An 18,072-nucleotide genomic window follows, 5' to 3' on the forward strand; every position below is an offset into this window, starting at 1 on the left:
CAGGGTTTGCCATGTTGCCCAGGCTGGTCTCAAACTCTTGAGCTCAAGCAATCCACCCGCCTCGCTTCCCAAAGTCCTGGGATTACAGGTGTGAGCCACCACACCCGGCCATATTCTTTTTTTTAACAATCCCTAAACACAAGCTCACAAGTTAAATCTGCTACCCACCTGAAGAAACTGTGATGTGTCCCAATGCCAGAGGAAATGCCAGGAGTTATGGGCTTTCCTGAGTTAAGTCTTTTAGGAAGCATTGGAATTTTATGGGAATTGTACCTGCAGGCAGACCGCACCCAGTTGGCCAGCCACCCATGGGACTGGACCATCCTTCTCTGAGTGTTAACAACACGCTTGGCCCCTCCCTCGAATGTCACCTCCCCATGAGCAGGAACAGCTCCACAGCATTCCCCCACCACCACACACAGAGTAGAGCTCCTTAATTCCCCGCTGGGGGTTCCACTGAGAATGGGGATGCCGTCTTGGACCTCTTGGCCCTGCTGCCTTACCCTGTGTCCTCCTGGATGGAACACTGCCCTCGCCACCTCTGTGTCACACTCACACACACCCACACTCACACGTGGCCTCCCTGAGCTAAGGGCTCAGTAATGGTAAGAGAGAGGAGGCAAAACAAGTGAGACTGAAGCCTGAGGAAATTGCTCTCATAGTTTATTTTTCAGAGCCCAGAAGCCTGAGCCAGGGTAGGGCACACACTAGGACTCTGTCCTGGGTACAAGATTCCGCAAAAAATCCTTGATTCTCTGGACAATTCTTTTAAACTCTTCGCCAATTTTCTCTCTAGCTTTCCGGAAGAAATCGCCCAGCAGGGCAAATCTCCTGTTATCCTGGGGTTGTGTACAGGAAGAAACAGGTTCCTTGTCGGGGGTCTACCCAGGGTCAATCCAAGACCCCTCCCCACCTAGACGCCCCTCTTCGTGGGCCCCCACAGGAGCTTTGGGGCCCCAGTTCAACCTCTGGCTGTGACCTTTGAAGCATGTGATTGAATCCCTACACCCAGTAAAAAGATGAGAAAACCGAGGCCCGGAGATGGTGAGGGGCTCTGCAGGGTCACACAGCCCAGCCCAGCAACACTGAGATGGGAACACAGGCCTGAGAGCTGAGTACTCTTAGACAGTGGCTCTCAAACTTTACAGGAGCCGGAATCTCCTGGAAAGCTTATCAAAATACGAATTTCTGGGCCCTACCCAGAGTCTGTCTGAGTAGGTCTGAGTAGGGCCTGAGAATTTGCATATCTAACAAGTTCCCAGGAAGGGCTACACTTGGAGAGCTACCGCTCTAAGGGATTCCAGAGCCGGCCCTGGAGATGGAGCTCAGGTTTGGGGAAGAGCCCTGGGTAGAAGGGGCTTTCTCTGCCCTGGGTTGGGGGAGTAGTTAATTGACCCATTGGATGGTCCACACTCTATGCCCCCATCAGCCCCTGCATCCCAGAACAGCCCACTCACCTTATCACAACTGATGTCAAAGGAGCCCCTGGCCTGGTTGAGGGTCACTGTCCCCACACACCGCTTCACCAGCTGGAAAGAAGCTCAAGGTCAAACTTGAAACCATTTGCCATAACCTCCCAGCCGCATCCCATTGGGAAATATTCCCCAGGTGGCCCTTGTTCAGCTCCTTGGGAGGCACCCACCAACACCCCCAGCCCCCAGCCTCACCCCGTCCTTCTTGAAGTCACAATCCTCCGGTGACTGCTGTGTCCTCCTGGGGCACACTGTCTCTTTCACTGTGAAGCTCACAGGCTTTGGGGTGTCTGGGTCCCCATCCTAGTCAGGGGAGGAAATGGGGAGGCTCATTCTTGTATTTTCTGATTTGTGTCCATGACCTCCCTACCAAGAGGGCAGGCTTTCAACAGTACCTGATGTGCAATGGGCACTGGGTGCTGGGCTTGGCACTGGGGTACTGAGGGGAGGAGGACTGAGGCATTCCTACCCTCCTAGGTGAACAGTGAGTAGGATCAGACCTCAGATGAGCTCTAACAAGGAGCCCCTCCCACTCTGCGGTGGGGGCAAGGGAAGTCAGGAGGCTTCCTGGGGGACAAGACATGCCCACTGGAACCTAAATTCTGGACAGAGTTCTTCCCTGTGTGGGGTAATGTGGTACAGAAGAGACTTAAAGCAGAGGAGGTCACTGCCCAGAGCCAATGACCCCACTCTAGTGCCTGGAGCTCGCAGAAGTCCCAACACCTGCATGGGGTCGGGGTGAGGGTATCTCTGCCACAGCAGGAATTATAAGGCAGGAAGCTCTCATGCTGGGAGGAGACACGAGCTCTAGAAAGTTCCCTAGAAAACACGGGACCACACTTAACGGGGAAGATGCCCTCCTGGCAGGCGGTGCAGCAGGAGCAGAAGGAACAACAGGTGGCCAAGCCCAGCCAGAGCAGAGCTGAACGTCCCCCAAAGCTCACCATCGTGAGACTGGGGTCCAGGTCCAGGAGGCGGTAGAGGTTGGCATCCGAGGACCGCTGGTTGATGCCATCTATAGCATGAAGCACAGCTTCCTTGTAGCTGAGGACCTGGGCAACGATGGCCAGAGGCATCACCAGGCCCAGCAGCAGGAGCACCAGTGACCACCGCCCCAGGGAGTGGCCATCCATTTGGGTCTTCATGGTCTCCATGTCTGCCTCCCTCTAGCCCACAGGAGCCTCCTTTATGCCCAGCCTGAGCCTGATGCAAAAGCCCAACCAGGAGCCTTCCTGATCCACCCATCCCTGGCTGCCTGCCAGGGTGTGGGCTGGGGTTTGCTTCAGTCCCTGGCTATTGCTTCACAGGACTTGCTGGGCAGTGAGTGAGGCCTTCCTTGTGTGCAAGATGAGGAAGTGGTTTCACCATCTCTGACAACCTCCCAGACCCGACAGGAGATTGTCATAGCCAGGGTTGCTCAAAAGCGTTAAGTCCATCCAGAGAGGAAGAGAGCCAGGTGCCTATTCTACATCCTTCTACTCTTCAGGAGTCAGGGTGATGGACTGCTAAATCTCCAGCTCTAGGCATTGCCTGGCACCCTGTAGGCATTGATTAAGAATTGATGAATGAGGCAGGGCATGGTGGCTCATGCCTATAATCCCAGCACTTTGGGAGGCTGAGGTGGGCGGATCACCTGAGATAAGGAGTTCGAGACAAGCCTGGCCAACATGGTGAAACCCCATCTCTACTAAAAATATGAAAATTAGCGATGCATGGTGGCTTACACCTGTAGTCCCAGCTACAGGCGGAGGCATGAGAATCACTTGAACCCATTGAACCCGGGAAGCAGAAGTTGCAGTTAGCTGAGATCATGCCACTGCACTCCAGCCTGGGTAACAGAGTGAGACTCAGTATGAAAAAAAAAAAGAATTGGTAAATGAAGACAATAGCCACCCCCAACCTAGAGACTCACTCTTGCAAGGGACAAGTTGCCCTTTCAGTTCAAGGCCATACCACCTGCTCTCTGGACCCAGCTGTCAGCCAGACGAAGGTTCTGCTCCATCTATCCCTTTCTGCATCCTTCTTCGCTATTTTTTTCAGTCTCAAAATGTTCCCAAGCCCCTCCAGACATGGCCTTTCACCCTGGCTTCTCCCAAGCTAAGTCTTAGAAAAGGTTGTCTACACTTGTTGACCCCATCTTTTCACTCTTCTTCATACTGGAGGCCACTGAAGGCTGGCCAACCCACCCTTGGTCCACTGGCCACCCTCAAGCCTGGTCTTTGTCTGCACAGGCACTGGTGAGCCTTCCTTCCTGCTGCCCCAGTCTCCCCTGATGCCACTCTCCTGCTCCTGCCTCCCTGGTGGGTCCTTCTTGGTCTCCCCTAAGGGCTGTCTTCTTAATATTGAGAGCGTGTGGGGTCGCCTCCTGGGCTGCTTCTCTTCCCTGGCCTCGGGTTTCCCTGGGGACGCCCTCTCCCAGGACACCAGTTATAATAGGTAGACACCACCCAGTCTGTATCTCTGAGTTCAAGACTCCCATGAATGTCCCGGTTGTCCCCACTGGGCCCCCTTGACTGCTCTTCTGCTGAGTGCCCGCTGCATGAGCCCTGAAGCACCTTCGCCTCCTTCCTCCTGAAAGCACTCCCCTCTGGCCTCTCCCTCCACCCGTGCCTGGGTCCTGCCGCCATCTTCTCTCCCATGCAGTGCTGCCGCAGCCTCCAGACTCCACCTTCTCTAGGTTTCAGGCTCTCCCCAGACCATAGTCCACCCTCCACACCATTGTCCGGGGGTTCCTTTAAACCACCAATTTGGCCATTTCAACCCTCTACCTTCAGGAGCCCACACACCCCCTAGGCTGGCATCAGGGCCTGTGGCCTTTTTGTTCCCACTGCCCTCACCCCAGTCCTGCGCACCCCAAGTGCCAGACTGTCACGTATGCCCCCATCACATGGGCTCATCTGAGCCTCCTGCTCTTTCTCCCAGCTCTGCCCCGATCCTTCTGTTTGGCCTGCCCTTTCACCTCATGAAGCTTTCTCTGACCTCCAACCAGGCACAGCAATCTCCTCTTTGCCCCTACATCTTCCAGGAAGTCTCTCCTGATTCGACCTCAAATTACTCCCTGTTTGGTGCTCTGGCTGAGACACCAAGCTGGGGTGGCTGGCTGGTGTTGGGAGAGGGAGAGACCACAGCCAGGAGAGATAAAGGGCCAAACTGATAGAGGGGTCCAGCGTCCATGAGGCAAATTCCGGTCCCAGCTCCTCTGTGGACTGGCCATGTGGCCCTGAGGCCTGGGGTACCTCTTGACCTCAGTTGGCCTGTGGGATACTTGGGGGCTTGGACAGCAGGGCTCCTGGAAGGTGGAAGCCTGGACGAAGGCCACCGGTTGCACACCTGGCCTTGAGAGAAGGAAGAAGTGGGCTTTTGTGCAACCTGGTTTCACAGTTCAAGTGTTGCCCCAGTGGCCTCTTGGTCAAGCAGGGCTTGCACATCAAGTACTTTATGGCTGCTGGGAAAAGGGCCATCCAGGGATATCAGGCCTCTCAGGGCTCTCCTGCTTCCTCCACCCTTCTGACTGGTTTCAGGATCCCCAAGAAGCCAAACCAGGGAGAAGCAGATGGCAATGTTAGTCCTTAGGCTAGGGCGTGAGAGCTGCATGCTCCTGTGTTCCTCTAGGTCAGATCTGGCATATTCAGAGCCCCTTTCCAACTGCCTCAAGAGGACGTTCCACCTCGGCCAGTGCTGGACATGCCCTCACATGAAATCAGCCAGATCCCAAGCAGCTTGCATAGGCCCTCTGATACAACTGCAGAAGTCTGGACTCAGGGGCACTTGCTTTCCCCCTCGGGGCCATCTCACAAGGTCCAGGCTTCCCAGGTTCCAGGAGTGAGTCCTGCCCTTGGCACATGCAGGTCGGTGTCCACTACCTGAGGTAGGGAGGCTGACTTTAGACCTTTAGAACCCATGGGTGCCCCCTCCTCCTAGGGAGGGAGAAAGGAGGCTCTCACTAGCTTGCCTTTTTCATAATGGCTCACCCCATTAATAGAGTGATCAGAAGATTCTAGGCAAGGCGGAATGAGAAAAAAAAGTGAGGCTTAGCCGGGCGCAGTGGCTCACGCCCATAATCCTAGCACTTTGGAAGGCCGAGGTGGCCGGATCACGAGGTCAGGAGATTGAGACCATCCTGGCTAACATGGTGAAACCCCGTCTCTAGCCGGGCGTGGTGGCATGCGCCTGTAGTCCCAGCTACTTGGGAGGCTGAAGCAGGAGAATCTCTCTTTTTTTTTTTTTTCTGAGATGGAGTCTTGCTGTCGCCCAGGCTGGAGTGCAGTGGCGCGATAGGAGAATCTCTTGAACCTGGGAGTTGGAGGTTGCAGTGAGCCGAGATTGCGCCACTGTACTCCAGCTTGTGTGACAGAGCGAGACTCCGTTTCAAAAAAAAAAGGGCCAGGAGCGGTGGCTCATGCCTGTAATCCCAGCACTTTGGGAGGCCAAGGCGGGCAGATCACGAGGTCAGGAGATCGAGACCATCCTGGCTAACACAGTGAAACCCCGTCTCTACTAAAAATACAAAAAAATTAGCTGGGCGTGGTGGCGGGCGCCTGTAGTCCCAGCTACTCGGGAGGCTGAGGCAGGAGAATAGGAGAATGGCGTGAACCCAGGAGGCAGAGCTTGCAGTGAGCTGAGATGGCACCACTGCACTCCAGCCTGGGCAAGAGTGTGAGACTCCGTCTGAAAAAAAAAAAAAAAAAAAAAGTGAGGCTTTTCCACATCAAGACTTGAGAGCTAGATAAATGTCCCTTCACAAAGGCCTGAGCAGCCCCTGTCCCTCTGTCTCTCTCTCTCTTTCTATCTCTCTCTCTTTCCTCTCTCTCTCTGAATCTCCCCACCCCCACTTCTCTAAGTGGCCCCTTCCTCTCCTGCAGACCCAGGAGGCTCCAACTCCTACACAATGTGATCAGGGAACCTGATGCACGGAGGCTGCTAAAGGCTCTGGGAGACCTTCCACAGATGAGCAGATGCTGGAGCTACCCTCTCCCACTCCACAATCCCTCCCCCATTGGCGAACAAGGCCCAGCTTAGCCCCCACTCTGCGTTCCCTCCCTGGCTCCATGTCTGCAGCCCTGGTTGTCCTGGTGGAAGCACCCACCTCCTCAGGCCTGCTTGCCCCTGAGACAACCTTCATCAGAATGGCCAACTTGTCTGAAAAGTAGAGAACCAAGCAGGCAGTTTGTTCATCCCCTTGAGGAGCACTGGGGAGGGAGTCCTGGGATGGGAATCCCAGGAACCATATTCGTTGCCAGCCTCTGTCTCTGTGGGTGAGCTACTGTCCCTGTCCCTCCCTATGCCCAGAATCTATAGTCAGCACAGAAAGCCCAGGGCTTTGCAGGTAAAGAGCCCAGGTTCCCTCATCAGGCTGACTGGGTTACTGGCTCAGCCCTGCCGCGACCAGCTGTGTATCTGCATACCAGTGTGTCTGCTCTGCACCTGCCTCCTCATCTGTAGAACAGGGATGATCATCACAGTGTCCAGTTTGTAGAATTGTTGTGAGGGTCAAATACAACATGGTCTGTGGCCAGTACGTGTGAATTGTTTTTGTTGTTATTAATGTGACCTGTTAGGTTAATATTTCAGAAGTAAACATGGTGTGCTCCACAGATAGTAACATTGTTGGCCAAGCGTGGTGCTTCAGGACAGGAGTTCGAGACCAGCCTGGGCAACAGAGCGAGGCCCTGTCTCTACAAAAAAATTTTAAAATTAGCTGGGCATGGTGGTGTGCACCTGTGGTCCCAGCTACTTGGGAGGCTGAGGTGGGAGGATTGCTTGAGCCCAGAAGATGGAGGCTACCGTGAGCTGTGATCATGCCACTGTATCCAGTCAGGGCAACACAGCGAGACCCTGACTCAAAAATAGAAAATTGGGGTGACCCAGGCCATGAGCTAACTTCTGGTAAATTGCCTCCCTCCCTGAACCTTTCTCGTGCAAACATTGGGACAGTAGCCCCAACCTTGTAGACAGCAATGCATTGGAGCAATGCATTGAATATATACTCAAAGGCAGAAGTTTCCTTCCCTAAACCTGGGGCATGGGGCAGGGTATGCTTGTACCCTGTGGTAGACAGGGAATGCCAATCACAGGTTCTGCCCAGACTCAGGACAAGTTCCCCTTTCTGCCTTTCTTTCACTTGCAGAATTGCATTGCCAAGAGACCTGGGGTGGCGGGTCTCAAGCACCGTCGATTATTAGCTGCGTGACTTTGAGCAAGTTGCCTTGTTTTCCTGGTAATGTTCTCATATTTGTAGGATGGGAATGAGATGCCCTGCAGTGTTTGTTCAAATGCAACAGTGAGTGAGAAAGTGCATGTCCACTGTGAAGTCCTGCACTCCCGGGATGTTTTGGCAAGTGAGGTCAGGGTCAGGTCTCCTTACTTGGCAATGGCCTTAGCCCAAATGTTCCCCAACAAGATACATATGCACGCATGAAACTGTGCATATGTATCTTGTTGGGGAACTGTGCTCCTCTTCTTGCTAATAACATCACCTACTACCCAGGCCCCTGTAACATTTCAGCTCAGACTCAGCCTCTCCAGGTTGTCCCCTGGATTCAGCCCCCAGGTGTCATCCTCTGTGATGCGTCCCTCACCAACACCAGGCTAGGAGACAGCTCACCAACCCCACCTTTAGCCTCAGGCTGTGTTTATCCATCAGGCTAGTCCCAGGGGTAAGACCACAGGTGTCCTCAGACAAGAGTCATGAAGCCCTGGGATGCCCCTCAGACAGGGCTTTCCCAAGTTCTCCCTCTGTCCAGGCTCCTGATTACAGGGCTGCATCTCTTTCCCAGGCCAAGGGCTTCCCAAGTGTGACAGTCTTGTCTGTCCCTCAGACAGGGACTCCCAAGGGCAAGCCCCTGCATTCCCTTCAGCCCACAGACTCCCTAAGGTCAGGATTCCTTTCCTCACTGGGCCCCTCTCAGAACTGGCATTGGGCTCTGCCCTCAGAGGGCCCAAATGGGTAAGGGCTGCTCCCAGCAGGTCCAGACCCAAGTTCAGGAATCATTTGTCAAATGAAACACTATACACGGGATAGTGATAGGCAGTTTCCAGTAAATGTGCCTTTGTTTCCTAGACTGATTCCCAAGAAGGGCCTGGGACGTGGTGTCTAGGGGTGGAGGCTCTGCCCAGCCGTAAAGGAAAGACCTGGATATTGGATATACCGCTCAGAGGAACCTGCTGTCGTCCTTTGCAGGGGAGGGGGATGGTCAAACCACAGCATGGTTTCTCCTAGGAAAGGTCAAGGCAGCTGTAGGTAATCACACGCTGTCTTGTCCAGCAATACCAACCCAGAGCCAGGGGCCCATTGCACAATCCAGTTTTCTCAACCCTACGTTGCCACCAATGAGGAAGACAAGGCCTTGAGCTTCTTGCCAGGTGACCATGTCCTGAGCACTTCCCCAACTCCCAGCCTGTCTCCTTGTCAGCAATCCATAAACCCTGTACAGCTCCAGCACTCCTGTGCCTCCAGTGGCCAGAGACTGCGTGCCAGGTCTCCTGCTGTTCACCCCCTGCTTAGTGACCCTCATATTCATTCCAATGGACTCTTTCCTTCCTCCTTCTTTGGCTCCTGCCTGACCTGAGCCCTGACCAGCTTCCCTCTCATTGCTCCCTTTTCATTAGACCTTGCTCACTTCTACTTGAATGCATTAGCCAATATGGTAGCCATAAGCACAAGTGGCAATTCAATTTCAATTCAAATTAATTGAACTTAATTAAAATTAAAAATCAGCCGGGCGCGGTGGCTCACGTCTGTAATCCCAGCACTTTGGGAGGCCGAGGCAGGTGGATCATCTGAGGTCAGGAGTTCAAGACCAGCCTGACCAGCATGGCGAAACCCCATCTCTACTAAAAATACAAAAATTAGCTGGGTATGGTGGTGCATGCCTGTAATCCCAGCTACTTGGGAGGCTGAGGCAGGAGAATCTCTTGAACCCAGGAGGCGGAGGTTGCAGTGAGCCGAGATCGCAGCACTGCACTTCAGCCTGGGTGACAGAGAAAGACTCCGTCTCAAAATAAATAAATAAATAAATAAATAACAACAACAACAAAATTATTCTGTCACACTACCCCCATTTCAATTGCTCAACAGTCAGTTACAGTGGATGTCTCAGATATAGAACATTTCCTTGGTCACAGAAAGTTCTATTGGACAATGCTGAGTTAGACAGAGAAGTGTGGCTGGAGGTGGGGAGCTGGAAGGAGAGAAGATCCTGTGACAACCCTGGGTGGGAAGGGCCAGCTTTGTCCCTGTGACATGCTGTCTTTCTCCAAATGTTTTAGAAGCACCTGCTTGACAATGCCTCCAAAGAAAAAACTCGCTGTGTGGGAGACAACAGTGAGAAGTGGGCCATCCTCCAGCAGGGAGCTGACTGGAGAAGGCCTTGGATGCCATGGCTGCAGGGAAGTAGCTCTGCAAGGGTGCATAGTAGGCCCTCCTCGGGTGGCAGTTTTATTATAGGAGCATCACTCAGGCTGCACTGAGAAAGGGGTGCAGTTTCTGGGAGCCCCAGAATCATGGCTTGTGGGGATCCATCCTCCACTATCTCCCAGTTTGGAACCTCTGTTCCCCAAGGTGACTGGGGAACAGATCCTTCCCTTGCCTTGTGGGCGAGGTTAGGAGCCTGTAGCCAAGGATGGTGAGATGCTAAGAGCTATGGAGGCCAGGTCGCAGATGTCAGTTGCTATTTTTGAGCTGAGACATGCAGCCCAAATTACCTCCTCTCCATCTGAGGTCACAGAGGGTTTCAGGGGCCACCTCCTGAATACTCCAGTCCTCTCTGTTTCTGGATGCAGATTCTGAGGCCTTGAATGGGGAGAGACCTGAGCCAAGGTCTCCAAATGGGTTCTGGGCACGTGTCCAGCCATTTCTAATGCTGTTCATAGAGTGTGTAACCTCAGCAGTTGACCTTTCCAGGATCTGAGTGCCTTCGGGGCTGTATATGCGAAAAAGACTTAGGGAGTTAGTCAAGGATTAGGCCAACACAGAGCTGCAGGAACAAGTGATCGCCGAAGAGGCTGCTGCCTCTTTTGTGTGCCTGTACTCTTTTGTGTGCCAATATGAGAACATTTGTTTCCCTTCCCCGAAGAAGGGTTGCAGGAGAGGCAGGCTGGCTTCATCAGAGTGTGGGGAGAGGGTGAGAGCCCCCAGGAGAACCTGGATAAGGCTGATGAGCCAGCTGATGACGAAAATGAGGCCCACAGATAAATCACTTGAACAAGGACCCCTATCCAGAAAACTGCAGAACCAGGACTTGGACTCAATGCCCCCCACCCACCAACCTTGCTGTCCTTCTCATGGGGACGAGTGGAAGAATTCAAGCCCCTCCTCCTGCCCTCTGCAGCAAACTGGAAATGCAGATGTGGGCTGCCATGAGGGTGGGAATTTGGGATGGGTTGAGTGTCAGGACCCTCTGCTAAGGCTCAGTTCCCTCTTTCCCACTTACTACTTCATGTGACACAAGTTGTGTGGAGGAAAGCCAAGCAGTTAAGTAATCATTGCAACCCCTTCAGCCAGGCTGGGATTTTCCAGGCACCACACTGGAGCCCCCTGAGTAAATGGCCATGATCTGAACTCGTTCTTCTCCCCAACAGCAAGTGAAGAACTGCTGGGGGTACTTCAGTGCTGCTGAGGACCCCAAGAAGTTGCCCATCTGTGAATCCCAAAACTTTGCTGGGGTGAGCAAATCCCTGGAGAAGGACTGGAGGGCAGAGGAGTGGGTCCAGAAGCCAGAACTTCAGGCTGGGAGGCTTCAGAGCAAAGGGCAAGGGCTGGAGGGCTGGACTGCCACATGCTGGACAGGTCTTTCGGGGACCTCTATACTCATCTCAGCCCTGAGGAGTCTCCTGAGAGACTGACTACATGGCTGCGAGCCAAGCCATTGCCCTACTTAGTGCCTTTTGCAAGCCTCTTTACCACCCTGAGCCTTGATCTCCACAGAGCAGGAGGGTTCCCATCCTTGTTGGTCCACTGGAATCACTTGGGAAGAATGTGTAAGCCCAGGCCACAACTTCACAGTTCAATTTGGCGTGGCATGGGGTCGGGATTGAGAACTCTCAGGCTAGAAGCTGCAGATGGCCTCCTGTAAGTGATAATCACTCAGTAAGTGCCTAGGTGATTATACCAACAGCAAGTAGAATTGCAATTGCAAATTTCACAGATATACTCACACACAAGTACACACATCCACTTTTACAACCAAAAAAACTAACACCCAGGCCAGGCGCGGTGGCCCACGCCTGTGATCCCAGCAGTTTGGGAGGCCGAGGCAGGTGGATCGCCTAAGGTCAGGAGTTTGAGACCAGCCTGGCCAACATGGTGAAACCCCATCTCTACCAAAAATACAAAAATTAGCAGAGATCTTGTTAGAAATGGAAATTCTCAGACCTCACCCTAGACCTATTGAGTCAGAAACTCTGGGGTTAAGGCCCAGCAATCTGTGTTTCAATGAGCCCTGCAGGTGATTCTGATGCACAGTGAAGTTTGAGAACCAATGCCTTAGAACAATAGCAGCATCTGAGCTTGAAGAAGGACCAACTTGGAGACAAAACCAAGGCTCTGAGAGGTTGAGTGATATGCTCAGGATCACACAGCAAGCTAAGCACAGGGCTGGACAGTCCCCCAGGCCTCCTGGCCAACCTGGGACATCTCCTCGCTGCCAGACTCCTCTGGACCCTCCACATTTGTCCCTCCTCTGAGAAGGGAGAGGAAACTCTAGACCTTGACCTTAGGCAGGAATATGCTACCCCTCCCAGCCCCCAGGACCCAGCCCTGGCTAATGCCAACCATGTCTGACTCCTCCTTCCCCAGATCACGCGAACCCTCAGAGGCTTAAGAAAAATCTTCTGGCTGGGCGCAATGGCTCACGCCTGTAATCCCAGCACTTTGGGAGGCAGAGGCAGGCAGATCACGAGGTCAGGAGATCAAGACCATCCTGGCTAACGTGGTGAAACCCGTCTCTACTAAAAATACAAAAAATTAGCTGGGCATGGTGGTGGGTGCCTATAGTCCCAGCTACTCCAGAGGCTGAGGCAGGAGAATGGCATGAACCTGGGAGGCAGAGCTTGCAGTGAGCCGAGATCGCGCCACTGCACTCCAGCCTGGGTGACAGAGCAAGACTCCATCTCAAAAAAAAAAAGAAAAGAAAAATCTCCAAGTGGCCAGGCTTGGTGGCGCATGCCTGTAATCCCAGCACTTTGGGAGGCAGAGGCAGGCAGATCACCTGAGGTCGGGAGTTCAAGACCAGCCTAACCAACATAAAGAAACCCTGTCTCTACTAAAAATACAAAATTAGCCAGGCATGGCAGCTCATGCCTGTATCAACCTACTCGAGAAGTTGAGGCAGGAGAATCGCTTGAACCCAGGAGGTGGAGGTTGCAGTGAGCTGAGATCACGCCATTGCACTCCAGCCTGGGCAACAAGAGCAAAACTCCATCTCAAAAAAAACAAAAAAGAAAAAAAAAGAAAAATCTTCAAGAAGCATTTCAAATGGCTGTTTCCAAAGCAGTCAAACCAAAAGCCTGTGCCTAAGACTTTCTAAGACGGCTCCAACTACTCCAAGCTCTCCTGACCACCCTATCCTGCAGTCCCCCATCTCAGCCTTTTCCAAACTATCCACTGTGGACATCTCTGCCCAGCCCAATAAAAATCCCAGCTCAGAACCTGGTCAGTTTCCTTCTTTCCCTTGTGCTCCCCGGTGGCAGAACCCCTGCAGGAGGCCAGAACTCCATGCTGCCTCCTCTCCTGTCACCTTGCCTGTACCCCAGACCAGCCTTCCCCATCTCCCTTTATGTCCCAGGTCCCCACTCTCCAGCCATCCTTTTTGTTACTGCCAGGGTAAGATGCCAACCAACAGCCAGGTCACACCACTCAGGTCACGGGTGGATTTAGAATTGGTGCTCTTGGCCGGGCACAGTGGCTCACGCCTGTAATCCCTACACTTTGAGAGGCCGAGGTGAGTGAATCACCTGAGGTCAGGAGTTTGAGACCAGCCTGGCCAACATGATGAAACCCTGTCTCTACTAAAAATACAAAAAGTTAGCTGGGCATGGTGGCGGGCGCCTGTAATCCCATCTACTCAGGAGGCTGAGGCAGGAGAATCACTTGAACCCAGGAGGCAGAAGTTGCAGTGAGCTGAGATCGCTCCACTGCACTCCAGCCTGGGCAACAGGAGCAAAACTCCATCTCAAAAAAATAAATAAATAATAAAAGAATTGGAGATCTCAGGGCTGCTCATGCAGATATGCAGCCCTGAGGTCATGGTGCAGCTGTGGTGGCAACACCAATCTAGTTCAGGCAAGACTGCTGCTGCCCCTACTGCAGGAGAAGGCATAAGGGGAGGTGGCAGAGGCCACAGTGTCAGGGGAGGAATCTGGGAAGAAGGCAGACTTGAGATGGAAGGGAGAGTGACAGGGCCAGGGGAACAGCCTGAGCAAAGGCATGGTGGCCAGCAGGGGCTGGACGAGGAGACAGGAGGGGAGCAGAGAGTTGGAAACAGTGACAGAGGGAAGGGGACAGTGGTCCACAAGAGACTCAGTGGGGGCCCCAAGTGGAAAACTGGGGCTTGTTCTGAGTCCAAGTAGACCACAGGAGGTGGGTAAGTGAGGAGGTTGCAGAGGGCGGGAATCCTAAACTCCAGAAGGAGCCTAAGATAGAAGCAAGCCCAGCCAGGCCATCACCCAGCACAAGGGGTGCCAGGGTCACTTAAACAAAAAAATAACTGGACAAAAAACTCCCCCAAGCCAATAGCCAAGCATCAATTTAATTTTCTCTCTTTTTTTTTTTGAGATGGAGTCTCGCTCTGTCACCCAGGCTGGAGTGCAGTGGCGCGATCTCAGCTCATTGCAAGCCCCGCCTCCCAGGTTTACGCCATTCTCCTGCCTCAGCCTCCTGAGTAGGTGGGACTACAGGGGCCCACCACCATGCCCAGCTAATTTTTTGTATTTTTAGTAGAGACGGGGTTTCACCATGTTAGCCAGGATGGTCTTGATCTCCTGACCTCGTGATCTGCCCACCTCGGCCTCCCAGAGTGCTGGGATTACAGGCGTGAGCCACCACGCCTGGCCCAAACATAAATTTTCTAAGTGACCTATTTAGGCTCACTGCAACCTCTGCCTCCTAGGTTCAAGTGATTCTCCTGCCTCAGCCTCCCAAGTAGCTGGGACTACAGGCGCACGCCACCATGGCCAGCTAATTTTTTGTATTTTTAGTAGAGACGGAGTTTCACCATGTTGGCCAGGCTGGTTTCGAACTCCTGACCTCATGATCTACCCGCTTCAGCCTCCCAAAGTGCTGGTATTACAAATATGAGCCACCGCACCCAGCCTACTCTCACTTAACTCTGACCAGTTGTTCTGAGGAATTGTTCTGCTTCTGGGGGCCTGAGACTTCCAGGAGCCTGCCCCCTCCCCTCTTGCCATACCCCTCACTGCTTGCTCTACTCCAAAGGGCAATGAACAGTTCCTGTTGGTCAAACAAGGCATGAGAGGGAAGGACCAGGCCTGTGGTTTGGACCATAGGGGCTCCTTCTACATGCCAAAAGATCTCTTAAAGGCCCCATTGCAGGGAGCACACAGGGTGCAGGACCAGAGACATGGTGACCACATGAACTGGGCTGCTAATGCTAGGGCTGGAAGCCTTGGAGTCTATCCCAGCCCAGGCCTGATCTGCAACAAGATGTCCTGGCTTCAGTGACAGAACTTCTTCTAGCTTCTCTCAGCAAAGTCTGGGGTTGAACGATAAGTTGGGCTGGGCACAGGTGGAGGCCAAGGCTGAGTTGGAGGATGCACAAGCTTTCCAGAAAAGGACCAGGCTCAGGGCAGCTCAGCTGTGGGGCAGCCTGGTGGGTTTGGGTGCCAGTTCCTGTAGGTAGGCCTTCACTCTGGACATGAATATGGAGAGGGCAGCTGGGACTCCTCAGGCAAGGCCTGCCCTTGGGCACGGGACTGCTTTGGGAAGCATCTCTCCATTCCTCTGCCAAGACAAAGACTTGCAACCCCCCGGGATCTCAGGGTCAGCCTCCAGGAGACCCTCCGGAGTGCAACTTCCAGGAGGAGAGAGTAAGGCAGGGCACTCCATGTTAGGCCCCACACATCCCCACGCCTTTCCTGGGGGGCCCATGTGATTCCTCCCACAGCCCGGCTTGTCCCCAGTGGAGGTCAGTCCATCTGCTCATGGATGCCCTGGAAGGGTAGAAACTGCCCCATCCAGAGGCTCCCCAGGCCCCTGCCCACCTGTATGCCTTTTGAGAGGTGAAGACGGAAGAGACTAACTCCCTGAGACGAAGAAAGGAGGAGACATCAGAATACAATTTCCACTATTTCCCCAGCCCCACCCCTCTCAGGGATCTCAACTTGAACTCAGATCCAAGTGACACCTGGCTTTTGCTTATTTCCAAAAAGCAATTCAGGAGATTTTAAAGGCCGCCTTCCTGCCCACTTACCATCAGTTGAGAACCACTGATCCTATCTCCAGCGACAACTTCCCTCCCTAGGGTTTTCTTTCCTTCCTGAAATAGAACTAATAAGCCAAGAGCACAAGAGAAGAGCCCTCAGGAGCTGAGATTGCAGGTTGGAGGGAGATGGATACCCAGGAGGGGTGATGGGTGATGGAGACTGCTGGGGATGGGTAGAGCTGGGACTAGTGGCAGTCGTGTAGATCAATGTCAAACCCTGGCTGTGAGTGGAAAACAGCTGCTGTCCCTACAGCTGGTGAAGCAGGGGGCTCTCTCCATTGGGCAAGGAGCCCCTGCCATGGTGGTCACCTATATGGGCAAGGGCAGCCCCATTGAAATGAGTTATCTCCCAGCAAACTTGCCCACAGCAACAGTATTGTGTAGGGCCTCTGGGACCCATCCTGTCACAAAAGGAAAAGCCCCAACACTAATTTCTGGGGTTGTCGTGGTAACAATACCATGCAGGGAGCCTTGGGCCAGGTGCCACCTGGATCTGAGTTCAAACTGGGACCCCTGAGAGGGGTGTGGCTGGGGAAATGGAGCCAATGGAAATTATGTTGTGTGCCTCCTCCCAGCCGCACCGTGGCCATGGCGTCTATGGAGTCTGGCCACTTGAGTCCAGGGATGTGACCTGTGTGTGTGGTCCTCTAAGATACAAAGGGCTCCTGTGTGTCCACCTCCTTTGAGCTCACAGCACTCCTGGAAGGACAGGGCAGGGGTAACCGTCAGCCCCATTTGGCAAGGGAAGAAACTGAGGTCCAGAGCCAGGTGGGAGAGTTGCCTTGAGAGGCAGGTCTTGGCTAAGTCATGGCTGATGGCAGGACTCAGACCTCTGGCTCCAGTTCACAGTTTCTCTTGGTCTGATCTGGGGCCTCCTATTTCTCTCAGCTGTGCTCCCTGTCCCCTTCTGTCTTGAGCCCACCAAACACTACCCTGACCGGCCCTGTGTCTCTCCTATAGTCTAGTGCAGCAAGAGGTGCTGGGTATTCAGCTTTTCAATCTGCTGAACTCTGGGCATTGACAGGCTGAATTAGGGGTGCCCTTCTGCCCTGTGCTACCTCCAACTCTCTTCTTTCCCCTCCAGGCTGTCCCCCTGCTCCTCTGGCTGCTTAAGACCAGGAACAAAGACTCCACGGAGACTCTGGGCAAGTATGGAGGGAAATACGTTCCTCATAGAATGGCCTCCAGGAGCCCCTTCCTGTGTTGTTGGGAGTGTGGAGCCACTGTTGCCAGGACTGGCTACATAATTTGCAGCACCCAATGCAAAATGAAAATGAGGGGCCCTTTGTTCAATTTCAAGACCTCAAAAACAGAGCATTGAACTAAGTACAGGGCCCTTCTGAGTGCAGGGGCCCTGTATGACCGCACAGGTCACATGGCCATAGCTCTGCCACCAGCACCAGAAAACAGCCATAGCAGGAAGGGGTTCAAGAAGTGGCTTCAAGAATTCCTCAAATCACGGAGATTTAAATCATCTGGGAAACATAACAACATGCACTTAAGACTTTATTTATTGGTTTGGTAAATTCTTCTTTAAGAAATTAAGGGCTGGGCGCAGTGGCTCACGCCTTCAATCCCAGCACTTTGAGAGGCCGAGGTGGGCAGATCACGAGGTCAGGAGATCGAGACCATCCTAGCTAAGACGATGAAACCCCATCTCTACTAAAAAATACAAAAAATTAGCCGGGCGTGGTGACAGGAGCCTGTAGTCCCAGCTACTTCGGAGGCTGACGCAGGAGAATGGTGTGAACCCAGGAGGTGGAGCTTGCAGTGAGCCGAGATCGAGCCACTGCACTCCAGCCTGGGCGACAGAGCGAGACTCTTTCTCAAAAAAAAAAAAAAGAAATTAAGAAAGAGCTCTAAGCCCATACATTCAAGCGAGTGACAAACAACACTGACTATTGCAACTTTCCATTGTCCAGAAGGGGTAACTGAGGCCCTCAAAGAACAAGGAGAAAAGGGCTTGGCAAGGCCCCAGGTGGGGCGTGGCCATGCTGGGGTTCAACCCCATGCCAGTGCTCCTTCTGCCTGCTGCAGAATTAGGAGCACCCCCAGCCACCCAAACCTAGCGGGCAACTGGGAACTTGGAGAGCTGGCCTGTGCCCTCCTCTCCAGCCCAGTGCCCTTGGAACCCATGCAAGCATAGAAACTTGCCTTCCCTG

The 18,072-nt window shown here is 53.3% G+C and overlaps 1 protein-coding gene across 1 annotated transcript; it reads right to left on the minus strand.

Annotated features, from left to right (window-relative positions):
• Positions 1–646: 646 nt before the first annotated feature.
• Positions 647–2,718, minus strand: CAMP (cathelicidin antimicrobial peptide). Its single transcript, XM_054481808.1, has 4 exons — positions 2,417–2,718; positions 1,668–1,775; positions 1,458–1,529; positions 647–839 (listed from the first exon to the last, which is right to left on the minus strand). The coding sequence occupies exons 1-4, from the start codon at positions 2,624–2,626 to the stop codon at positions 708–710; spliced, it is 522 nt and encodes a 173-aa protein (XP_054337783.1). The 5' UTR covers positions 2,627–2,718; the 3' UTR covers positions 647–707.
• Positions 2,719–18,072: the final 15,354 nt, after the last annotated feature.

This window comes from Pongo pygmaeus, chromosome 2, assembly GCF_028885625.2.
Source record: "Pongo pygmaeus isolate AG05252 chromosome 2, NHGRI_mPonPyg2-v2.0_pri, whole genome shotgun sequence".
Taxonomy (NCBI): domain Eukaryota; kingdom Metazoa; phylum Chordata; class Mammalia; order Primates; family Hominidae; genus Pongo; species Pongo pygmaeus.